General features: G+C 38.3%; 2 protein-coding genes across 2 annotated transcripts in view; one reads left to right on the top strand and one right to left on the bottom strand.

Annotated features, from left to right (window-relative positions):
• Positions 1-12559, top strand: part of LOC135240756 (G-protein coupled receptor 39-like) — a 50490-nt gene extending 37931 nt beyond the window's left edge. Inside the window, exon 2 of the mRNA XM_064310654.1 lies at positions 10154-12559. Within this exon, the coding sequence (XP_064166724.1) occupies positions 10154-10626 (473 nt within the window). The 3' untranslated portion in view covers positions 10627-12559. The remainder of the gene's footprint in view (positions 1-10153) is intronic.
• The window catches only part of LOC135240757 (ly6/PLAUR domain-containing protein 1-like), a 36445-nt gene continuing 19701 nt past the window's right edge, over positions 10055-26798 (bottom strand). Inside the window, exon 3 of the mRNA XM_064310656.1 lies at positions 10055-13386. Coding sequence (XP_064166726.1) covers positions 13151-13386 — 236 coding nt within the window. The 3' untranslated portion in view covers positions 10055-13150. The remainder of the gene's footprint in view (positions 13387-26798) is intronic.

The following is a 26798-nucleotide window of genomic DNA, read 5'->3' as shown; positions in this document are numbered from 1 at the left end:
CCTCGCCTATGCTCTCAAACACGAGCTCTTCTGATGTACAAAATGTTAATGTTTTATGTGCCACCTCAGTTATCAATTTATAGCTCTCTGATAGTATGCTTAGTCAGATTGTGTGCATGTTTCATTCTCATCAGTCACTCCCCAGGTCAATATTGTTTGCAATATTAATTCAGAGCCCCACAGGCTACAAATGAAGTCACAGAGTGTTTATTGCTAAATCATTTGTGAAGAGTGTACACTTCCTTAAGGACTGCTCATTTGAAAAGCTAACATTTTTTATTTACCTGTGAAGAATTCCTTTTCTATGTTTGTGGGAGTGATCCATTTAAGAATTTCATTGTCTGGAAAATGCACAAAAACTGGCAGAATAAGGCTTTATTTACCTGTCCTGTTGCATCTCACACTCATCTGAATAGCACAAGACAAACCATTTCACTGACCCAATGTCTATCATATTGCACAGTCAACTAGCTACTGTACAGGTGATGTACACAAATGCCATTTCTTTGTGTTTGCAAAGAAATGGCATTTGTGAATATTCCTGGAGACAGCCTTTACTTGAGGGCAAGATTTGATTTGTGTCAGCAATGGTTGAAATTTTGTTAATACGTTGCAACATTTGTGGGGTGTTTCGGGCTCTCGTGCATATGCTGCAGAACTGTGCTCCGGCTTATGTTTTTCTCTCACAGTTAAGATGGACTGAATATCACAACACAGTCGCAGAAAATTAACGTTTTGTATGTGGGTCGGTGGGGGGAAGTTATCATTGGCTTTAGAAATGGAGAGTGGTGTTTAAGGTTTAGTATGTATGACTAGTATAATTTTTTTTTTTTTTTTTAACTACACTTAGTTGAGGGAAGCAATAAACAAAACAAATTAGCACGACACAGTTGCATGCTGTGCTGTTCAGCCATTGTTGGGGTTGTCCATCTCTGTCAGAACAGAAAGAGCTCACACAAAGAAAACTAAATCTGGCCCATGTTTGTTAGTAAAAGACTAAATATTTACCCCCGTGTGAGCACAAGAGCTAGCGTCAAAGCTGAACCATGAGAATCCTCTTGCTCTCTCTCTCTGTTAATCAAAACAGTTTGCCTGGATTACCATAGCCTCCATCCCATAATGCTCTGTTCCCTCATTTCTATACGAGGGGAAAGGCAGCCTCTTCCACTGCAGTAGTTCCAACAGCCCTCTTCTCTTCCTACAGCGTAGGAGCAGTAATCTCCTTCCCCTCACGCACAATACCAGGGAAGGCTCAATGATCTGTGTCCCTTGTTAACAACGATGGCAGACAGACAGGGGAAGGTTCAATCAATTGTGGGGTGAGCGCACAAAGTTCTGAAGACTCCTGAGAACCTTGCACACCCGGACTGCGCTTCAGTTATAATCACCTCTCCAGTGCAAGTGGGATCACATGGGGCCATGCCAACAGTTCTAACTCCCCCCCTATGGTAATCAGATACATTTGGTGTGACATGCAGGCAGTAAAGGATTATCTTTTCTGAGCAAAAAACTTTTGCGGTCCATACTAAGTAATGCTCTAGGACTGCAGTCATTTCAAGGCCCCATGGTGACCATAGCATTGCCACAGATGGACCTATTGAGAGTAGCTCTTATGCAAAGCTCACTATTCACATTATTGCTGGCAACCATTGAAAGCAACGAGAGACTTGTAACTGTAGCTTGTCTATATAAATGGTTCTTAGAATGAATAGGGGGAAGACATGATATAAAATGAAAAAGACCAGTATCTAACTGTATCCTGAAATTAATCTTAATTTGTCAGGAAAACAATGATACAATTAATCACCAAGAAAGCAATCAGTTGGTGATCACGATCGCACACAGCAAGCAGATGGACCCCGATACTGCCAAAGTGTGAACACTTTCACTGAGATTAGACACAGAAATAATAACATGTGTTAATTTTTCCTAGATTCATTTCCACTTTTCACAAGTTTGGTGAAGCCAGTCACAATTTTAAATCTACCAACAGCAGTATTTTGTCTGAGGAAAATGTTGTTTTAGTTAACTTAATAAGTCACACCAGCCCATATTTAGGCTGTAGTGGATTCAATTGCATTCATTCTGTTTTTTTACTGTTTTCAATCAATCTGGTCACACGATACACCATTTGAAAGTGTTAAAACTCACAGATCTGTATCTATAAACTATTTTATGATGCCAATGTTTTAGTGACAGCATTCCTTATATTGTAACATGTGAGGTGGTAAAACAAGCTTGAGGGTCCTCACCTTTTTTGCGTGAATGAAATCCACAGACAACACACATCACAAAAAAGTTGGTATGATTGTCGCAGCAAACAAAATCCATGGTCATTGTCAGTCCCAAATGTGCGCTAATTCAGAGAAACCTCAATAGAATGTTTACTTAGAAATTCTCCTGATGAATTATTATTGTAGTTCGTTTTGCCGTTGCTTGCTCGCTGAAAATATTGTGTAAAAAAGAATATTATCTTCGGTTTTTATAGATTCTCTTTAACAAAATGAGCCCACTTAAAAGTTTCTCTGACCAGTACTAGACAAACAGTCCCTCAGTATAGCCAATGGGGTATGCAACGACTCAACATGGACAGTATAATTTCTGTACAGTACACTGCCAGCCAGTGACAAGCTAGCGATGACTGAGAAGCATTTTAGATAAAGAAGTTATGTTTTTAACGGTGTATCGGTTGTTAGGCTTGCATAAGAAGACACGCATTGGTTCTTCTGCACAAACAAACAATATCTTTTTCAGTTTGCATGTTGAAAACATTTCACATGAGCCTCAAACTTGGAACTTCATGCCTACAAAAATAGTTTCTAAACAGAAGACTCAGCATTACTGTTCTAAGTGAATATTTCTGGACAGTGAAAACGGCTTTGGCTCCACAACAGAGGGCATGTTCAATGAAGGACTTGATCCCATTTTATATCGTTGTGCATCTAAATACATTCAAAATGTTTTTTAATATTCAGTGCTAAGTAGGCATCCTGAACAATAATAAAAATATTGAGAATACTGAGAATTGAACATGTTGATGCGAGTTGGGTATTTGACGAACTTCAATCAATGGACCTCAGTCAATGGATTTGTCAACTATTTTGCTAATGAATTTATTTTCTACAATCTTCCAGACCAGTGGCTGTCAGTGGTTGCAGGTCAAGAGCAAGGAGAGGGGGAGACAGGAGGGAGAGAGAAGGGGAGGGTGACAGGCTGGGGAAAAGCAAGCTACTACTACTTCCACAAGCATATAGCATATTGTATATGCAATTTTACACCTCAAATAACCCATAATATCATTTGGTTACCAAGTGTCTTTTTGGAGTTTCCATATTTTTGAAAACCTGCCTCGACATGGCTCAGAAAAAAACAGAACTTTAATTTTTCATGGTTTTGTCATCATGTTTGAACCAGAAATTGTCCAGTATTGTGGCCTTGTCTCCATTGTGTCTAAGCCCATCAGGGACAGCCTCAAGCATCTGTTTCTACTCAAAGAAATATTTTAGTTCAGAAAAAAAACTTCCATTTCCTCTGTGTTTGAACTTGTGATTCTTTGTTTTGGTAATATTTAGAGTCTTGGAAAGCAAACATTACATTTCAAAATAGACTTGAATCATGCCTGTCGTCAAAAGAGCTCAAGAATAGAAATAGTAACATTTTACATTTTTGGGTATGTCATTTTCTGTGAGGGAGGGGGGAGTGTCGGAGGACCACACGCAACGGTACAGGGACTCGAAAAGCTTATCCCTGAGGTGATAAGCCATTGAGGCTAGAGGAAACGAGGAAGGGAAAAAATAAAACAGACTGACAGGAGTGAAAACTCAAACTCCCTGTCAAGCCTTAAAAAACAGCCAAACAGAAAACAACCCTGTAAAAACAAGGGCGATGAACAGAAATAAAAACACTGAGCACCGCTCAGGAACGAAAAATAGTTGGGATAGAAATCAGGGAAACCCAACGTAACTGAGTCGCAGCTCAGACCCAAAACAAAAAGGAAAAGTCGGGGTCGAACACCGAGATACCCAAGAACCTAAGACGCAGCTTAGGAAAACGAAAAGTTCAGAAAAAAAACTTCCATTTCCTCTGTGTTTGAACTTGTGATTCTTTGTTTTGGTAATATTTAGAGTCTTGGAAAGCAAACATTACATTTCAAAATAGACTCGAATCATGCCTGTAGTCAAAAGAGCTCAAGAATAGTAATAGTAACATTTTACATTTTTGGGTATGTCATTTTCTGTGAGGGAGGGAGGAGTGTCGGAGGACCACACGCAACGGTACAGGGACTCGAAAAGCTTATCCCCGAGGTGATAAGCCACTGAGGCTAGAGGAAACGAGGAAGGGAAAAAATAAAACAGACTGACAGGAGTGAAAACTCAAACTCCCTGTCAAGCCTTAAAAAACAGCCAAACAGAAAACAACCCTGTAAAAACAAGGGCGATGAACAGAAATAAAAACACTGAGCACCGCTCAGGAACGAAAAATAGTTGGGATAGAAATCAGGGAAACCCAACGTAACTGAGTCGCAGCTCAGATCCAAAACAAAAAGGAAAAGTTGGGGTCGAACACCGAGATACCCAAGAACCTAAGACGCAGCTTAGGAAAACGAAAAGGTAAAGCCTTAATAGTCTGCCGGCACGAAGCCCAGATACACAGACCAAAATACAAACCTTCTAAGGGGGAAACACTTCTTCAGAAGCGAGAGAACAGGAGGTTCATTGAACAGGCTCTGAAATACCTTACCGGCTCAATGTGAACGTAAGTCGACACTGAAGCAAGGACTGAAAGTCAGACAGCGTCTTAAATAGCTTTGCATGACGCAGGTGGCCGAAATTATGGCATAGGGAGGAATAATTGGAAACAGGTGCATCCAATGAGGAAATAATCAGGCCGGGAGGCCAAAAACGGAACTGCACCCCAAACCCATGACAATTTTCAGGCTTCTTTTTTTTTTTTTTTAAAAGGGAGCAATAGGGAGGGGGTTAAATATGCACAGTTATCCAGGACTATTGAAAATCTTTTAGGATGAGAAACATTCTATCCATTATATTACCAAATTAGCCATTTAACTATAGTACTGCATATTACATATTTAACGAAAACACCTGAATTGGAACTTTACAAAACTTGTGAAATGTGGAAATGAATCTGTGAACAACCAGTGCTTATTTATGCAGTGTTTTGTTTTTAATCACATCCTCTGGTACACATTACATTACATTTTTTATTTATTTACGCTGTACACTATAAGAGAAGAACAATGGCACATGAATAAATTGGAACTGATCTAAAAAGACTCAAACAGTAAAGTTCACTTTCAATAGAAATCACAGCACAAAGCACAGTTTCTTCCTTATCTGTATTGCGATTGAGCAGACAGATGTATTATTTATAGTCAAATTACCACTGTGGTTCCATCATCAGACATTTGTCATCATGAAAAGTAAAATCAATAAGTGCATGAAAGTCAAAATAATATAACAGACTTATTTTTAACAGCACATATCTATTAAGTATAGAATTAATCTGACAGAACTGTATAGTTTTCTGAAAAAGTATTTATTATGAAAACAAATGAAAGCAAAGATTAAATAAAAATATACACCACTTTTTCAAAAGTATGTGGACACCTGAAGATCACAGCCATATGCTGAACATCTCATTTCAATACCATGGGCATTAATATGGAGCTGGACCCCCTTTGCTGCTGTAATAGCCCCCACTCTTCTGGGAAGGCTTTCCAGTAGATTTTGGAACATGGCTGTGTGGATTCGGTTCCATTCAGCCACAAAAGCATTAGTAAAGTTGAGCACTGATGTTGGGCGTGAGGCCTGGCTCACCGTCGGCTATTCATCCCGAAGGTGTTTGATGGGGTAGAGATCAAGGCTCTGTGCAGGTCAGTCAAGTTCTTCCCCACCAAACTCAGCAAACCATTTATTTATGGACCTTGCTTTGTGCACAGGGGAATTGTCATTCTGAAACAGGAAAAGGCCTTCCCCAAACTGTTGTCATAGGCACACAATTCTTTAGAATGTCACTGTATGCTGTCGCATTAAGATTTCCCTTCACTGGAACTAAGGGGCCTAGCCCAAACCATGAAAAACAGCCCTAAAGCATTATTCCTCCTCCATCAAACTTTACAGTTGACACTATTTGGGCCAGTACAGTTAGCACTATGTAATCTGCCAAACTCAGATTTGTCTGTCAGACAGATAGTGAAGTGTGATTCATCACTCCTGAGAACACGTTTCCACTGCTCCATAGTCAAATGGCAGTGTGCTTTACACCACTCCAGCTGATGCTTGGCATTGCACATGGTGGTCTTAGTCTTGTTTATGGCTGCTCAGCCATGGAAACCCATTTCATGAAGCTCTTGATGAACAGTTCTTGTGCTAATGTTGTTTCCAGAGGTAGTTTGGAAGTGAGTCTGTAGTGAGTGTTGCAACAGAGGACAAATTATTTTTACGCACTACACACTTCAGCACTTGCAGTTCTGTGAGCTTGTGTGGCCTACCACTTTGCAGCTGAGCTGTTACTGCTCCTGTACATTTCCACTTCATAATAACAGCACTTATAGTTGAGTGAGGGCAGACAGTTGATGAATTGACTTGTTGGAAAGGTGCAATCCTATGACAGCACCACTTTGAAAGTCACTGAGCTCTTCAGTACAAGCCATTCTACTGCCAATGTTTGTCAGTTGAGGTTGCATGGCTGTATGCTTGATTGTATGCACCTGTTAGCAATGGGTGTGTCTGATATAGGAAAAAAACACTAATTTGAAGGGGCTTCCATATACTTTTGTAAATGTAGTTTTTAGCACACACACACACACACACACACATGCATACACAAATGCTCAAATAAAAGCCGTCTACAGCAGTGGTGCACAGATGCGTATCTCTGAAGGCACAACACATTGAACCGTGAAACGGATGGGTTACAGCAGAAGAAGACCATGGTTACACTCCTGTCAACTAAGAACAGAAAGCTGGGCTACAGTTGTTATGTAATCAACATAAGTGGATGATTGAAGATGGGAAAAACATTGCCTGGTCTGACAAATCTTGATTTCCACTGCAACATGAAGATGCAGAGTTTTGTGTAAACAGCATGAATCCATGGATCCATCCTGCCTTGTGTCAACAATGCCGGCTTGTGTTCCCCCTTAATACCAATTGAGCATCATTTGAATGCCACAACATACCTAAGCATTGTTGCTAACCAAGTGCATCCCTTTATGGCCGCAGTCTACTTCCAGCAAAACAATACGCCACAAAGCATACATTAATTCAAGCTGGTTCCACAGATATGACAGTAAACTCAGTTTAGTCCAATGAACTGCACGATCCCCAGATCTCCAATAGATCATCCAATAGAGCACCTTTGGGATGAGATGGAAAGGGAGGTTTGCAGCATGAATGTATTGCTGAAAAATATACAGTACCTGCACGATGCTATCAAGCCAGCATGTACCAAAATCCCGAAAGAATGTTTTCAGAACCTCATTGAATGCATGCCACAAAAAGTCACGCAATTCTGGAGGCAAAAGGGGATCCTACCCAGTACACACTTTATTAAGTAGCCACTGTGTATGATTTTTCTGGGAATAGTACCAGTGAATACTGTAACATGAAGAAACTGCAACATGTTGAATCATTTTTAAATGGATATTCAAGTAAACAGTGAAAATAAGCTGTTTCATTGTCTTTCATACTGTGTATTTCATAAACCATTAACACTTGTTTTTTTCTAAAGGCTTTCCCTCTCATTGCTTTTTACACTGTTCTGCCTGAGTGTGTTGTCATGGGATACATATGTGATAAATAAAACATGGCAAGAGAGAAGCTTTTCCCATTTCCAAACTTTTTTTCCATTTTTTGTTTACAAGATTTGGATCTCCTGAAGTGACTTTTCATATTTTTGATTTATGACTGCGATTATGTGATAACTAACCCAGCCACATGCAACCAGGTTATTTCTGTTGCTTAGCATGGTCCTTGTTCAATTTGTATTATGAAAGAAAGATTTATAGACAAAAAAGATTGTTGTCCATAAGCGGTGAAAAACTGTGGTAGTGAAATGCTTATGAAAACATACATCATCAACATATTGATAAATTAAACACGAAATACAATGAATACATTTTAAATGTCAAAATCATTGTCAGAAAATATATACAGTTGTTTACATGTATGCTGCCTGGCGTACAAAATCCACTATTTATCAGACTTTATGTTCTATGAAAGCATCTGCAAAAGTAAAACTGTATTGTCAAATATACAGTGGGCTTAATAATATTTGGGACATGTTATTTTTTGGCTCTGCACTCCTACACAATTTTTTATTTGTAATTCTTAGCTTTAATTTAAGAGTATTTTTTATACAGTTTGGTTTTACCATGTAGAAATTACTGCACTTTCCCCACATATTCCTTCTTTTTAGGGCACCATAATGTTTGAGACATATTGATGTTATGAAAATGAAAGTTGTCATGTTTAGTAATTGTTGCATATTCTTTGCAAGCAATGACTGCTTGAAGTCTGTGACCCATAGACGTCACCAGGCACCGAGTAAATTCTCTGTTGATGCTCTGCCAGGCTTGTACTACAGCCATGTTCAACCTAAAGTTTTCTCTTCAGCGCAGGAAAACGTTTGGAGACAAGCTACACAGTCCTACGTCAGCCTTATTCAGACAATGCAAAGAAACTTAAATTTGGAGACCACAAATGAATATGCTATTCAATGTTTGATCTAGTTACCAGATTTACAGGCTATAGGTTTTTAAATAAACACACAACTGTGTTGGTCCCTAATCTGTTCATATTTAAGTGCTTATTTTCACTATGTCCATGTATTCAAGAATTTCAAGAGAGGCAATTGTATATTTAATATATTATACTAATATAAAATGAACCAATACAAGTTCATAAGTATGAGTGCATTTTAATAAATTGTCATGCAATAATAAAGAATGAAAACAATTAAAAGATTTTTTGCAACAATTCTTTATTTATACGTAATTTGTATGTAGTTTTATTTCATATTCATTGAATTCTCTTCACAGAAGACCAATCCTGGAAACCCTTCATTAAAAAAAAAAAAAAAAAAAAAAACATTTCCTACAAAACAAGTATTGTCTAGTTTCTATTTTGAGGAGCACTGACATTCATGAGCTGACATTTTCTAGACAGTCATTAAAACCACTGAAATATGTAATCAATCCCAAGACACAAATTGAATCGATCAAGCTGATCAAGCTGAAGATTCATTAAACATATTTTTTATTACTTTTAATTTGTTTTCCACCTTAAGTCAATGTGTAATAGGTTTATTTTTGATATTCTCAGGCTTGCAAATGTGAGACAAATTAATCATTAGTGCATGTAAAATATCAACCTCAAAACTCAAGTACAATGGAATTTCATAAATATATTACTGACTTTAATGCTCAGTTCTCAGGACTGACATACATCAACTTTATTTTCTTTTGTTTTAGACCTGTCAGAAATGTCAGCCTTTCAGCTCAGAAAATAATTAAACACAAGTAAGATTTCATTATTTTTTAACAAAAAGCAAAAATTATACTGAGAATAACTGACATTGTTGTGTATTGTGAATCACTGAATACATGTCTTAATAACTATGGCACACAGAAGAAAAAGCAAGAAAAATTAACACCAAGAAAATAAATGGTTTGAGATTAAATCTGACTGCAACAGGCTTCATTCTTCACTTTTAGCACATGGTTTAAGTTTTACTGGAATTGTGTACCAAACCTAAATCTAAAATGATTAAATAAGCATAATATAATAGCTTCTTAATTTTCTTCCCATAATTTCAGCAGCCACAATAGTAATAGTTGAACGCTTAAGCAACAAGCACTTCAGTTCAGCTTCAGTTCATCTGAAAAAAATATTTTGAAATGAGATTGAATCAAAGCCTGCAAATAGGAAGTAAAACTTAATTCTTTAAATATCATAAATACATAAAACATCTTAATAATTCTGTGCTGGCAGTTGTGACTGCATAAATAAATTAAATTCATGTTAACCGAATCCAAAACTGAAAAAACTTTTTATTAAAATAATTCAACAATTAATACTTTCTCCTTCTCTCTCCCTCTTCCCTTTTCCCTCCCTCTTCCTCATTCTCGCAGGTTTAATTGTGGTAGCTCTTGCAGGATGCTGGATACCCAATCAGATCCGTCGGCTGATGTCGGCGGCCAAGCCCAAATCCGAGTGGACTTTGTCCTACTTCAGGGCCTACGTCACCCTCCACCCTATCGCCGACACCTTTTTCTACCTCAGCTCTGTGATCAACCCCTTCCTCTACAACCTCTCCTCCCGCAAGTTTCGCCGAGTCTTTGTGCAGGTGCTGCGCTGCCGGCTGACCATCGAGCACATCAACAAGAGGACCCTGAACACTCCGGACGGCACCTCTGCCCGTTTGGTGCGCCCCCTGCTGCTTAGGTCCCTTCGGCGCAGCCAGCCCACCGTGGCCAAGGATGACCCCAAGACTTGTGCCACTTCCCAGATGGAAGGCCACACTGCACCTCACCACAAGGATTTGGTGACACCCTCAGAGTCTTCTGAGCAAAGCACGGTGCAGACATCACTAGGTGAAATCTGAGTCCTGCTGAAGATGTACAGAGTAGGTCTCTCCAAGGAGCTGTTTCCCAGAGGAAATGCCAAGGTGATGCATTGTTTCCCCGAGGAGCATCCAAGGTGATGTGCAGTCTCACTATGGAGCTACCGAGGAAACATTGGTTTCTCCAAGGAGTATCCAAGGAGATGTGCCGTTTCTCCAAGGAGTCACAAATGAAATGCATTGTCTCCAAGGTTGAAAATATGTGGACACAGTATATGTCAGCTGGTTGCAGCAAACATTTCCTCCAGCAATTCTATGCATTATTTGTGTTTATTTGCTTGTTATGTTATACATAAAGGAATGTATCAATCATTTAGATTTTGCCAATGCATGGCTGCCTGGAATGGATGCGGTCCTCGAAGAACAGTGCTGGACTGGCTTTTAACACCAAAGTGAATTATATCATATGTAACAATTATTTTATTTTTTAGTTAGTCACGTTTCTTGTTTAAATTTGTCCGGTGCAGTGTTACAGGCCCAAATAACGAGAATCCCTGCTTTATGAGCTGCATGTCACTCTGAAATTTTCAGTGTTAGGCCATTAAGTGGTTACCACCAACCAATGGGAGGAATAATCATTCATGAATGTGGTGACAGCAACAGCAACAAAACCCAGATTCTTTTTAAAGCAGTCAAGTGTTTCCTGTCGAGCCACTGCACAAAAGCAGCTAAGGGCCACAGACAGGAAAAAATGAAAAAATACAAGGTGGTGAGGGCTACACTGGAAATGAGCTCTGGACAGATGAGGGCATTACTGTGCTCTGGAGCGTGAGGGTTTATTCAATCCAGCCACAAAAAGCTGCCATTGCAAACAACAGAGCCATGATATATGGGTGGGAATAGCCCGTGAGTTTAACAGGCTACTCTGTGTGTCCTGGAGCGATAGAAAGTGCTCTGTTGAACCATACCACTCTATAGCATGTCTTCCCCTGGATACTGTCCATGAAGGAAACAAAGTGCAGGATGAACACTGTAAATAATATAGAAAAATATAATAATTTATAAATAATTTCATGTTAATAATCATGACAATAAAAATGCTTTCAAGCTGTTTAAGCCAGTGCAGTATCTGGTAATGTAAGAGATCTTGTCTGATCTCCTGAGGTAAATGTAGCAATTTTAACGACATCAACGTTTAAATAATATTGACAGCAATTTGAAAAGGGAGCGACTGTGACAATGCTGTGGCCGTGACAGTGGCTGGCAGCTCCATAATGCAAGGGGCAATTGGAGATTGCGTCGCCCAGGGTATGAGAGGGTTAATTCGATTGGAATCTGCATTCATTGCCATCTAGTGAACGTCAATCGACGTGTATGAAGCCATATATGAAAGGCCTTCCTCTGACTGCGCTTTCAGCAAGCTTAGCTGTAATATGCGCTGTGAAAAAAAACATCTGGCGACACCACAAGTTTCAGAGGTGGACGTTGGGGTATCTACACTAAATCAGCAGCGGGGTTAGCAGCATAAATGTGGCTGCGGTTGTAGATGATTGGCCATTCCAAATTTGGGTGGGAATTGCCAATGGTCAGCCCCTTGTTGGGAGCCTAATTTCTATATTCTTTACATTTAAAAGACAAAGAAGGACGGATCCAAATGCAAGGGAATGAAAAGCAGCTGTATGATGCTCCGGTTTCCTAGAGACAGCCTCAAACCTGTCGCTTTTGTTCTCTATAGGATTGTGCGTAAAATGATTAAACGCTATCAGGGCCCCTCCATCTTGCAGCGTTTATCACAGCGCTTGTCACACTGTCAGACATGATTATAAGGCTCTTGAAGTGGCTTATGAAAAATGGCATGCATTCTGTTAGCAATGACTTTCACTAAATAGATTTATTTTACAAATTGCATTGCACTGAACCCCTTGTTTATATTATTCTTTATAATACTATTTGTAATAAATGATTTGTACTTCAATTGTTATCTGCTTGGTTTTATCATATTTTCAAAAAATATCAATGCGACAACAATATTAAAAAGGTGTGTTCAGTGAGAGCAGCAGTCTCTATCGGTTTTATTACTCTGCTGTGTCTCCACCGTGCCTGTCTGCTGTTAAATCTCCACTTTTCTCTTTTTCTCCTCGTTGTCACTGTTCACCACCATCAGTGACTGTGAAAGGGCTTCTGTGAAACCATCAGAAAAACACAACAGCCAGAAGTCATTGCGGTCGTTTTCAGTGTTCTGTTCCTGTCGATCTGTCCCAGGAGATCGTTCAAGGGCTCAAGGGCGGGCTACCTTTTCCTCTCCAGCTGTATACTAAACACCAGGACCACTGAACATCTATAAGCTAGCGGAGCGGTCACCGTACACAAAGGCTAAAGGTACTTGTGGAACACTAACTGTTGACATGGCTGGGACTCCATCCTAGTATCTGTAAAGCCAACAAATTTAAGGAAACAAAAAAACTACGAATTAATAATAAAAATCAACACGTATCTTCAGCGCTGTAAATGAAGAGTTCTGTCAGAAAACACCTCCCCATTGATTGGGTCCGGGATGGGGTAGGCCCTACGTCAGCAGGAGGGGCGGTAGAAAAAGGAGTAGGAGGCTGAGGGGGGTGCGGGGCATGGCAGGGGGCGTGGCAGATGGGACAGGGCGCTTTTTTAGGCGGGGTCCGTTGCAGAGGGGCGTGTTGCAGCAGCTGATGCAGACGGAGTGCAGCTTGCCCGTGCAGAACTGCTGATAGCCCGACGAGGCAATGAGGCACGCGCCCGAGGAGGCGCAGGACTTCCGGTAATGCACACCTGCCGAGGACACAGAGCAATGGTTCAGTGACCCCTAAACAGAAAAACCCCTCAATCCCTACAGAGGTGGGAAGTCCAGGGCTCAGAAAGTAAAAATCTTGCCGTGTGTTTCTTCCACCCGTGAACTCAGCCAGCTAATTTCACTAATTAGTTCCACCACCTGGCTGAAGAACTGTGCTGTGACTTGTGGGAGGACTTTTGCTTTCCGAATCTGGATCTTTCACCTCTGTAAAGATAACAATGATAAGACAAAGAAGAAGAAGACAAAGTGCATTCCCTCCATTTCTTTTTCCTTCCGAAATTGAAGAACAGAAAGTAAAAATAAGATAAATATCGACAAAGCTGAAAATAGAATAATGCCTTCAAAAATAATATGGAAAGCAATGTGGCAATCTGTAACAATAATAACAGTGGATAAATATGTGTCAGTTTGATTTAATTCAAGATTTAATTGTCATGTATTTGTAATGAATTAATTACTCAAAACTAATGTGTCATTTGTCAAATGCAGGTAATGACATACTATTATGGAGAACAGGAACAAAAATCAGTTTTTGACTAAAAAACAACAGAAGCAGAGTGCACTCTTCAGAATGTGAAGTGTAACTGTCCTTCTGTTCATTGTCCTCAGACCCACTTTGTATTGAACTAAAGCATTTGGGAGGTGTGACTTTAGTCATTTAAGGCCAAGGCAAACCTGTCTATCACATCTGTCGCATTGCTGCAAATGAACAATCTGAGTCTGTCCTTTAAATGCCCCATTAAAGCTCCTGAACTCCAGCATTTAAGGATGGCTGCGGCCAACACCACAGAGTTCTACAACAACCCAACACATCCAGAATGTTCTTTTCCTCTCAGACCAGGTCCTGCTTACTGGACAGCACCACACTGCAGTCACTGTGAAGCACTTTCCAGAATCCTCATTAACTGGGCATAATTTGCCCAGGGATAACAGATCAAATTTAGCTTGATAACTGGGACAGCCAAGTGGATGTGCGCTGTCCCTGTCAAATAAAGGATAAAGAAAACTTCATGCTTAAACCAAACCTCTGAATGTCAATGCCAAGCAGGGACTGCAACTGGCTCCCTGCCATTCTTCACTACATGGTTGTTACAAGTTGCTGCACATTAATTATCATGTGAAAAATTCCCTTAGATACCTTTGACCATGCATACTGGACTCCCTATAGCAGCTGCACAACACAACAGTTAATGGTTTCTTTTTTTATCAAAAGGTGAAAAGGGTTCCTACTGACATTAAGGGCATTTTTCCATATTTACTAAGGTGTCGCAGTGGAGGTTTTTTTTTCTTCTCTATGCCATTAGCTTCACCATGGTTTTTATGGGGCATATCAAGATAGGCCACAGCTTCAATGTACCTTCAGGCAAGTCTAGCTTATCTACACCTATTTATTGGGAAGTGAAAATGAATGTTAAAATGTGTCGAAATTAAAAATAATTCTGTCTGAACTTACAGAATTGACCATAACCTACACTATTCTGTGTACACACAAATTTAATTTAGCTCTTTGTTTGTATATTCCGGTTCAAATAAATATAATCGGCCATTAAAGTGAAGAGGCTCTTCATATCCTCATAATAGTCTGATGAATAATTAGCTAGTGCAATACATTCAGGATTTGGATTTTCAGAATTATTTTATAAAGGTAATTCATGTTAAACGTAAAACACGTTGACTCTACTCCCTTTTTTGGAGCTTACTAGAGAAACCGATGCTTCCGCAGCGAATGCGGCAGATGTCATTTTGTCTATTGTTGCACTGAAACGTCTCCTAAAATAAAGTGCTGGCGCAGATCAAGGTGTGAAGCCATGAACACGAACTCTTCCAGAAGCAGCCACATTGAATCAGAGCTCCTTCACTGTGTGTTTAGGACAGCAATATAACAATAATGTTGTTAATAATTATTATAATAATAATAATGATGAAAGTATCTGAATGTATTGGTATCCTAGAGAGCAAATAAACAATATTATGTTTCCTTTTGTTCCCTATTGCTTTATAATAATAATAATTATTATTATTAGATATATATATATATATATATATATATATATATATATATATATATTTATTTTTTTTTTTTTTTTTACTTCAGCCATCGTAATTGGAAATCGGCCAATTTGACTTTTTTTTTTTTAATTCAAGATCAGTGAACCCTAATACTTTTCTTTTCAATGAAAGATAACTTTTTAAATGACTGATGATTTGATTTACTGCAAATAGAAATAAACCCTTATACCCAAAAATGATTACCTGAACAGTTTTTACTTAGCTCGCTCAAAAAGGTTTTTTTGGAAATATAATATAGCTATCACATTGCATTTGGGAAGTGATAGAGGACAAAAATGTACAAACATGTACAAACCTGAAATGGTGCCGTAGCCACAGTGTACATTCACTTATTGACCTTCTTACATTTCTGATGTGTTACATTTATGACTACTTATGACTACTTATGTTACTACTTATGTTACATTTGTGACTACGTTTGCGAAAATAGATCATCTTTAAAATATGCTTTTAAATGCATGGCTCCTTCATCTTTAGGGACAGTTGCCTGTAAGAGAAGTTGAGAGATGGTGACTCAGGAGGTGGTTGGCCATTGGGTATGGAATTGAACAACTTGACATATTAAAACTGTTCTGACATCTTTACTAATGAGATGTGTTAACATTTAAAGGTGACACTGCCTATCCATTGCATCCATGGATCCTGACACCTGTCCAAAACTAAACTTCATCAGAGATTGAGCGGTACAACAGTGCTGCTTTCCTGCCATGTGCAAGCTGCATCTTAAATTCCAACAGTTCATTTAAATGAACTCACTGTGGCCATGTTCATTTACATAACCAGACTTAGTAAATACTGTGCAAAATTTTCGGCAGGGACAAAAACACGGTTTTTAATTTATTGCCTTTGTTATACTGTTAAGACTCCTGACCCATGCTTCAAATTAATATGTAATTATAGCCAGAGAACACAATGCAATAAATAACCTTTCAGAGCTATTATCTGTAAACTGCATAACACCCCTGTATATATTAAAGCAAAAATAACACACATTTTCTAATTAATGATAAATTTGGCATACGTTTGTAACATCCCTTTAAAGCTTCATACAGAAAGGCTAAAAAGAAAAAAAGAAAAATCTAGAAGTCACGTCTTCAGAGAACAAAAACTCAACACATAGACGCAAAGTCAGGATCCTCCCTCTGATTAATGCCAAGGGCTCAGTGAACCCTTCATGTTGGGAAACTAAATAGAAATCAAATAAATTCAATATGGAGAGATGGAAGACTGAAAATTGAGAGTTGTTTTTAGCAGTGGACGGTAGCTGCATAAGCATTTTTGTCCCCTGCCCTCCCTGTCTTCGGAAACCCTAGGCGTACTAAATTCCTTTTTGAGCTGTCAAACGGTGTGACAATTGGTAAAGGCGAGACAATGTCTTCCTCTGCCTTCCTGCGCTGGTAGGAGACAGCCTGAGTTAGCAGGCAATTACTGCTTCAGATTACTGCTGTCCGCTGTGACAGAGGCAACAATACTTCTGTCTGCTAATTCTGAGGGAAAAAAGGCCCTGTTTTTCCAAACGCCCTGCTCCAGAAGTTCGCTGCTGACAAGGATTTGGCGTGCAGAAGAGGGGGGCTGGGGAAGGGGGGTGCAGATGTATGTTCCGTTAAGTGGCATTGTATTCGCAATCCTAGGCTATCGCTCTCTTCAGCCTACAGCTCCGGCTCGTAGGGTCTTTTCGGCTCGCGCTCTCCTCTTCCCCTCTTGATTTTTAGTTAGTTAATTATGCTTTAACCCTCCAGCGGGCCACCTTCATGATGTACTGTGCTGCCCGAGTACTTGCTGCAATGTTATCAGCAGCAGTGGGAATTTTAGCTGTTGGGCATTACAGCCCCACAGTTAGCCACTTGGCAAAGTACAATGTACATTGGCTGTCTAGCCTAGCCGTTACTGTAACTAATTTTTTTTTTTTTTTTTTTTAAATCAACTCTTACAGAGTACATATGGTCCCTATTGGACTTGTGTGGAGGAGAACTTTGTTTTTGCTCTGGAATATCTTCCTGTATTTTACAGACACTGATTCACCCCACCAGTATCCGCCACCAACCCGCTGATCCATTATTCTGACAATATTCAAAATCTCTTTTAATTTCTATAGTTACAATAGTATTGATAATATACAGAATTTCAATAATAAACACAACAATAAATGACAATCATAACACTAGAATTAGCAATAAAAACTGAAAAGACAATAGTAACATGTACAGAACACATGCACGCTGAACCTGCCCTCCCCAGTGTTTTCAGCCTCCAGTCAGCCAGTCATACAGAGAGGGAGCTAAAGCTCCACAGAAAGAAAGAAAAATGATACGACAGGACAGATACAACAGGGCTTAGCTAGGGAGAAACACAAATCACTGAAATCAAAGGGGTTTGAGGTTCTCAAACCTCATATCAAGCAGATAATCCACATATAAGCACGACTGCGAATTAAATGTCCTTATTTTGACACCACAGAGTATAAAGGGTATAAATAAAAATATTTTTTCCCAACACTGTAATGGTGGAGGATTTGAAACTCTCTTACGGTATATGATGAGAAAATTTAGCATTAAGAGTGGTATATACATTTAATTCTATAGTTGCTATTAGAAGCCACCTCAGAGTCCAGAAAGAGGCACAGAAAGGGAAAAATACAACAGTCTCGAAGCACTACAAGACTGTTGATAACCTTGCCTCTAATTGTTTCCAGAGATTGGCTACTTCTTTACAGTCCGAGAAGGCATGTATGTATCATTTGGGCAGAGTTTGTGTTGCATTTTAAAAGAAAAACTTCTTTTTTTGTCAAATTTTAACATTTAGTTTCTTGTGTAAACAGATTGTTATAAGTTTACATGAATTTGTCTTTTTATCTAGTTACCATCCTGTGTAAAGTTAGTAAAAAAAATAATTTACTATTTACTCCCATTTACTACCTATGGTTCGCTGGGTTCACCAATCCCCTCACTCACAACACTCTCCACAGTGTGCCCACACTCCCTTTCATCTTGCCTGCCCTGTTTCTCTTCAGTGTCTCTAGGCTTGAGTTTTATTCAATATCTCTCCTCATTTGCATCCCATTTAAGCCTCATTTCAATATTTTTTATTTTATTTTACAATTTTTACAAAACAAAAACGACCACACGGGAGCTGGGAGCCATTTCTCTAAGCTCAGGCAGCAGATAGGCTGCAGCATGGGGACTGACCCACTGGTTGGTGAGCTGATGAACAGAGGCAGTTGATTGCCCAGTGTCTGTTTTTTTCAGTCCCATCTGAACTGAAAACTACAGAAAAACAGTTTTTTTTTCCAAACCTCATACATACATATCACACATCTGGCCCAATGTTTCTTTTTTTGTTAAACCTGATCTGTTTTTGTCTAACTGTCCACAATCACGCATGTTCCCAGCAGGCCCTTCAGATCCTCTGGTACTGGTTTGTTATTCATACTGAAAACAAGAACCGAAAGCTATGAAGAGCCAGATTTTAGTCACAATGGCTCTGGTCTCTTGAAAAGTCTACTAGAAGATCTGAGAGCAGTAGAGGCAGATGACTCTGCCATGAAAACTCTAAACTTACATTTTTAGCCTCGTTTTCATCTATGCTGACAGTTGCTTAATTTCATTGTCTTCTGTTTTTTTTTTTTACCATGTCTTTTATGCTTTTGCCATGTTTGATTTATTTTATTAATTTTAAATTACTTCTATTTTATTGTGAAGCTCATTGCGTGCCTATGTAGAAATCCATCCATCAATTATCTATACCCACTTACCTTATGCAGGGTCGCAGGGGGTGCTGGAGCCTATCCCAGCAAGCATTGGGCGAGAGGCAGAAATACACCCTGGACAGGCCGCCATTCTATTGCAGGGCACACATACCATTCAATCACCATTCATTCACAAACTCATACCTATGGCCAATTTAGAGTCTCCAATTACCCTACCAGCATGTGTTTGGACTGTGGGAGGAAACTGGAGTACCCGAAGGAAACCCATGCGGACACGGGGGGAACATGCAAACCACACACAGAAAGGCCCAGGCTGGATTTACAGTACAAAATGTGCTATACAAAAAAAAAGAGATTAATTGATTAATGGACTTGCATGGGGACCTATACATTGTCCAGACACAATGCTTTGTAAAAAAGGGCAGGTTGGACATCACCATAACTGTTATAAGTTCACAACTGTTGTAAAAAAAATGCTACCTCTATTGCTTTCTCAAAAATGAAAACAACACAGCCTGTACGTCCGAATGTCAAAAAAAAAGTAGTTTAAAGAGAAACTGAAAACTAAGAGCAAGATTGTGAACAGAAAATGAACTGTGAGCTCAACACAAGCAAGGGATGATTCTAGCCATATCATAAAAGACGCAGCATCAGTGACAGAATACTCCTGGGGGCACAGCAATGTGCTGACGAGTAGGCTGCTTTTAACTACCCCGCTCAACTTAAATTGCTTCTAGCACTTTTACTTAATGAAAGCATCTGTCATTGTGTCAAGCAAAACATTAAAATGCATGTTTTACAGTAGACAACAAGGTTCCATTGTTTTGTTTCATTGTGCTGCTCCTCAGATACTTCTTACCGACTTACTGATTTCAGATGAACCCAACCAGCAGTTATAAAAGGAGAGGTGTTTTTACTGTTTTTATCAACATGTGAATAATTTCTGTTTGATACCCAGTTTCTTTCATAAAAAGAAAGATAATTAATGTTTTGTATAATTAGGAGATGTATGGAATTGCTTATTATATCCATTCAGTTGACCGGTCAGTGCGTAATTATGAAGTTCATTTCTGAGATTGTACTATTAATAAACTTTGAATTTGGAACTTTCATTATAAAAATGTTTCCATTTCATGTTTCCACAATGAGATAAATGTGATCACTAAATGGATCAAAAGCTCTCAATCCTGACCAAGTGACAAGTGATGATGCAAAAGATGAGTACAATAACTAAAACAGGCTTTGTCAATAGAAAGAACAACATTATAAAGCATTTCTAGCTATGCTGCTGCCCTTTGTGTAGAGCAGAGATTATTCCTGTATCACCATGGTGATATAAAGAACATCTCCAAGGAAACAAACTTTTCTTAAGCAAAAAAAGAGAAAAAAAAAAACATAAGGACATATCATCATGAGAAAAGGCCATTCAGCTAATCAGTTCTCACCATTTACCTACTGTAGTGTGTTTCTTTTGCACCTCTGCACCTTGAACTAATGCACTTGTTGTACGTCGCTCTGGATAAGAGTGTCTGCTAAATGCCTGTAATGTAATGTAATGTAATGTACCAACAACTGAATATCCAGCACTGCCCATTTACCTAGAGAGACTAACACTGCATCAAGCATGGATTGAACACCATTTGGGTCTCTGCTACATTACAAGTCTGCACAAAGAAGTGCAGGCTTTTTCTTTTGATCACCTATCCTTTTTTCCACCTTGCTCTACTGACAGAACTCAACCAGAAAAATCCAATGCAGTTAACTTCTGTTAACACTTTTAATGAATCCTCAATTAAATCCTACTTAGTCTTCTTTTACCAAACATGAAGAGAATAAGTATCTTACAGTAAGTGTTTTCTCATAACTTTTTACATTTCAAACCAGGAACCAATTTAGGTGCCCTTCTTTGAACTTGTTCCAGTCCTTCTATGTCTTTGATTTTAGTTTTGTGTCCAGAACTGCACAAAATACTTAACCACAGTCTGATAACAACATTGCATAATGTCAATATACATTCCTTAGATTTATACTCTTTAAATTCCAACCTCCTGTTGGCCATTTTCTACAGCATGTCCAGACCCTAATAGGGATTTGTTCTAATGCCAATCACTAATCCCATATATTTTTTCAAACTGACCACATTATTCATTTCATCGATCCCATCCCATAAAGTAGTCCTACATTACATTTTTATTTCCCACATTTAGAACTTTTCCTCCCCCTTCAAGATTCTGTAAATCTTGATGACCCGTGTAGCCTGCTAGCACAATTATTTAATGATAGTTTCAAGTATTGTACATGAGATACAAGTTAAACTGACAAGCCTGCAGTTCTATTGAACTTTTGGCACTGTACATATGTGGGCTGAAACCATGAGTGGACACGATTTAATCTTTTTATAGACAACATCTAAAATCAATTAATAATGTCCTGGTCAAAGGTAATGGCCCGGAAACTACCAATTACCTTTTTAACTAGCCTAACCTGGTCTGCACACCTTGGTTTTACATAAAGCTTCACCTTTGCTTTTAATTACCTCAATCATCAGCTGCTCTTCTACAATTATTTACAAATACTCCCCAGTACTCATACACTGTACAGAGGTATCAAAAAGTATGACAAAAGGAAGAATATAAAGCTACTCTTCTGTATAAAAATGTGAAAAATGTTAATGCTTTCTACCTATTGAGTCTACCATCTCTTACAATGCCATCAATGGCATACTTAAGTTGTGTATGCCCAAAACCTAGTTCTGGGCACATTTTTAGTGATGACAAAGAAAAAAATGTTAAGGTCACAAGTCCTTGGATTTTATCGAGTGGGAGATTTGCTGTAATCCCATGATACACAACAGCACTTTTGCATTGCAATCACGTTTTCTTAGACTTGATACACAGGTAAATCTAAGTTATTATGCTAGTAAGGAAATCGGTTACACTGCAATCAACCCACGTAGTCTGTATGTCAGAAAGAACCCACTGAACATATACAGAATACAGTTAAAATTACAAAGTATTGGGAAAGTTGCGTAAAATTGGTTGCTTTTCATCCATATCAATCAAATTTGTATTTCAAATCAAACAATAACTATGAGGCAAAATTCACTGCATTTATTTTATGTGTTCTAAACAGACATTGAACTATATTACAACAATGCCATTCAATGTGCCAAGTCCCCGTATTCCAAGTCTATTCCACTTATTTTGTCTCAAAAGCACAGCAACTTATCATCGATCATTGTTATTACCCCAAATCTCCCCCCAGCAGGCTGGTAGGCTCTGTAGGAATGAAGCAACAAATTATATGGGATCAAAACTGGAGAGAGAAGCTGCCTAAAGGAGGAGAAGGTTGTACAGACAACGTGAATCTTAGGATGCACTAAAGTTAGCAGCTGCCCACTTCTGTGCCACAAAGTATCATTGTAAATTAAAGGACACACCCTAAAAAAGGTGGTGGTTGGTTATCATAACCAAATGTTATTGTTTGTCTGTTACGAACTGACCATTTTCACTCTGTCAAAACTTGATGAACTAAAGATGAGCTTGATATGATCAGCAAATAGACGTTTTATTGTCGTCTTGTTAAATGCATAATTCTGCACTGCAGGCTAAAGCCGATTGATGCATCGTCTACTATCCAAATAGGCCTATTCAGCATGATGAACAGCTGTAATTGTGTTGATTAGCCTAAGAGATTTGTTTCATCTTTATTGAGTAAGAGATGATTCTTCTTTATTCAGATGAAAAATACATTTCAAGAAAAATCTAATGATGCAAGATCAAGACAGCTGCTTTTGTTGAGAAAAAGTTTATAAGCACAAACAAAGCACACGGATACAATTCCTTTTTTAACCTAATCCAATCTTCTGTGTATAGCATATGTATATTTGTATATTCATTATTATGAAGTCTTGTTTTCGAATAGGTTGCAAAAATGCCCATCTAAAATCGCTAGATATTATAAAGGCACTTGCTTTCATGCACACATGTATAATAGACATGGCAGGATCATTTGTCAGGCAAACTAAAATCCTTCCAGACACATTCACAGCAAAAAATGTCCTTGCGAGAATTCTCTCATCTCAAATATATATACAGTATATTGTTTTTTTACAACGTTTTGCCTGTAGTGCAAGTAAAATAGGCACTTAAGTTGCAAAAAATACAGCCAAGATGAAGGAGTTAGGCTTAGATGTGCAGGGCCAAGGAAACATTGAGGCAAAAAGGTTATTCCCAGTAAGAAATTGCAAAGAAGCTTACGTTTTCCAGTAATTTAATTGCAATTTAATTGTATTTAAAGCCAAATATGCTCTTTTGAGGAAAGTCATGTCTAAGATTATTTTTAAGTAATCCTCATCTTCATATATTATTGCAGGTAGAAATAAAAAAAAGAATGTTTATACTTTGATTTGTTATTCAATGAATGCACATATATTAAACTGAATTATTTTCTACCTAAGGTTTAAAAAAACACTGCAGATGGCCTAATACTTTTGGACTGTAGTGTCTGTGGTGTCTGTCACATCCTCAGATTACAAAGCATGGCGCTTTATTTATGAAAAAAAAGACATTCAACTGAAGTGAGTTGTGGTAATGTCCTAAACGATGAGGAAAGCTGCTTTTATTTGTTTCCCAAGACCTAGTTACACTTTTACAAAACAAATAGCCTACTATACAGGCCAATCTGGTATGTGCTTATTATAAATGGCTGTATCTTTTCCATTAATAATTTGGAGCATCCAGAAGCTAATGCCATGCAAACACAGCAAGCAAATTAGCTGAACACATTTAACATTAAACACTGAACTAACTTGAAAGTCAAACACATTGATGAGTACAATTAATTTATTTAGCAAATATCAAACACTATTTAAAATGCCTAATGTCTCCCCAAAAGGACACTACATGTAGGTGGTTTTCAGCACCATCTAGTGTCCTTAATCTACAAATCTGTAGCCCTCTCCATGACCTCCCTGGGTACCAACCCTCTCCTTTTCTCTTTAGAAGGCATCCTGTAAACATACAACAGCGAAAAGCACATTATTTGTTACAGCCTCTCACACAGAGGTGGCATATCTGTTACAGCTGTTACAGACGGGGGCCATCATGTTTTTGATGACATAGCAAACAATTCCTGCAAAAAGTCCCACAGAAAATCATATTAAATTTTGAAGGGCAGATGACTGCATTAAAAAAAAAGTATGATTTGATTTATTTTAAATAAAAATTATAACATATCTAAAAATTACTTCTGGAACCTTTTTTTTACTTATCTCACTCAAAAACAGTTTTACAAAAATATTTCCCAAGAAGGTTGTCAAATTGCTCTGTATCTTTGGCATGTGGTAGAGGACTGAATTACATGTGGACAAACCTGAAATGGGTAATGTAGCAGCAGTAACAAAAAGTTATTGACCACGTTAGATTTATCATGCGTTACCTTTATACTGATTATCCCCCTAAATGATGTCATCTCACATAGTAGGATCCTTCCAGAATTATCACGCTGTCATTTACTACAATGAACCAACATATCAAATAATGGAAATTTCATAATGGCAATAAATCAGAAAATAAAGGAAAATTATGTAGTTATTGTGTTTTTGTAGTGGTTTTTGAAACCCCACAGTTTATTATTATTGCTATTATTATTATTATTATTATTATTATTATTATTATTATTATTATTATTAATAATAATAATTTATATATATATATATTTTTTTTTACACACAGTTGTTCCTTTTCAGCCTCCAGCTTTCAGTCAAACAATCCTCCAGCTCAAAAAGTTACTTCTTTAAGGGATGGATGGTTAATATTCAGAAATAATTAAAACCATAAAAATGAACTTTTCTCTCTCACAGATCTTTAATTTTCAAAGTGATATGATCTGAACCTAAATGCATTACCTTTTAGAATTGTGTTCATAGGCCTGTCTCTTTACAACAACCTGCAGCCACACAACCAACCCAGATCTTCTGTGATCTGTGCTGCTACGGTCAATTAAACACTGCCCTGTGGAGCTTCCATCCACAGTCAGCACTGCCGAGGTAAGGATTTTGATATCAGACCAAAAACTGCACTTAAACACTGGTGTCCACAATCTTATCAAACTAGTCTATCTAGAAACACCCTCAAATCATGACTTACAACTACTGTTCCATCTCGATTATGTGTCTACTTCATATCAGTTAACGACAATCATATTTTCCCCTTCTATAAGTGCTATACCAAGAGTGTAGCTTAATTACAGAATTTATCAAATACTTTAAGCACATTTTTCCTACAATGAACAATCATCTTAAATGATGAATTGAGCTCCAGCACCCCAGAAAATCCTATGTTCTAATATTTTTTTGAGGGCCCCTATCAGTCAGGGCCCGTGGAACATTTCAAACCGCCCAACCCCAAACAGCACGGCACCCCTGCCCAAACCTACAGCAGCACAGTGTCTTTCATGTATGTGTTTACACAAACTAAACACTATGTTGACACTAATCTGGATGCCACATTTGGAGGAAAATGGTAGGCATTTCTTTACAGAAATGAAACCAGGGTATTTATCAATTTGAGAGAGCCCTTGGCTAGCAATATTAATACAATTTATTAATAAATATACAAATTCATAAGGAACTGAACCAGCAAGCAATTAAGTATTGACCTGTGACACAAAATTAATTGGCTGATCTATTTAATTATTTAAAACTTCAGGTTTAACGCCCCAACACATGTGCACACCTTTATAATACAATTTAACAATACTAACCTTTGCAGCTACCAAATTACGTAGACCTACTACACTTACCAAAATACTCATTGAGCACATTTTTTTTTTTCTGTTTGGCCTCATAAACCAGCCACATTATTCCAGAAGTATCCCCATTTTGCATACAGCATTGAAGCCGACATGATACGTTTTCAGTAATAGGATGAATACTGAATTTATTTATCCGGGCGGGAGGAAATTGCATTACAACTGTACCAATGGCAACACGTTAATGCAAAATAAATAGCTACACTTTGCCGAGAAGTGAGGCGCATTCTGATGCACAGCCATCTTTTCCCTTGGAATTCAGAAATAACATGAAACGAAAGCCTGCCTATTTCATTGACAAATTGTGCCGGTGTTCCATCTCACTTCCAATGCCGTAGCAATTCATAAATTCATTATTGATGCATAGGATTTCCCGCAAATAAAAATAATTACCTCTGCTGTTGTGCGCAGGCTGACATCACATTAAACGTAGAAGTAGCCTTCGCCGTAATTAAAAACTAAATCCAGGATCTCTGATATTACTGCCTTGCAGGCGTTGGCAAATGGGAGAGGGGAAAGAATATTTGGCCTTTATTTGTGTGCGCAAATCAGCTGAATCGCTTCCGTGAGCCAGCATTCCTGCAGTCAATGTTTGTTTTCTGGTGTGTAAGCGGCAAACATTCAAATCAGCGGATATATTATGAAAACGCCCGCGGATGGCTGTCGGCATTTAGGGTCCAGGATCACGAACTGAAGTTCGATTTAACTTTTAAATAAAGTTCTATTTGACACCATAACGAATCGACTCCGGCATAATTGTTCGCAGTCCAAGAGACAACGTTAATTACCCACATCAGAACA

Source organism: Anguilla rostrata, chromosome 15, assembly GCF_018555375.3.
Source record: "Anguilla rostrata isolate EN2019 chromosome 15, ASM1855537v3, whole genome shotgun sequence".
Taxonomy (NCBI): Eukaryota; Metazoa; Chordata; class Actinopteri; order Anguilliformes; family Anguillidae; genus Anguilla; species Anguilla rostrata.
The sequence above is the reverse complement of the archived record's forward strand: the minus strand, read 5'-3'. Positions and strand labels throughout refer to the sequence as shown.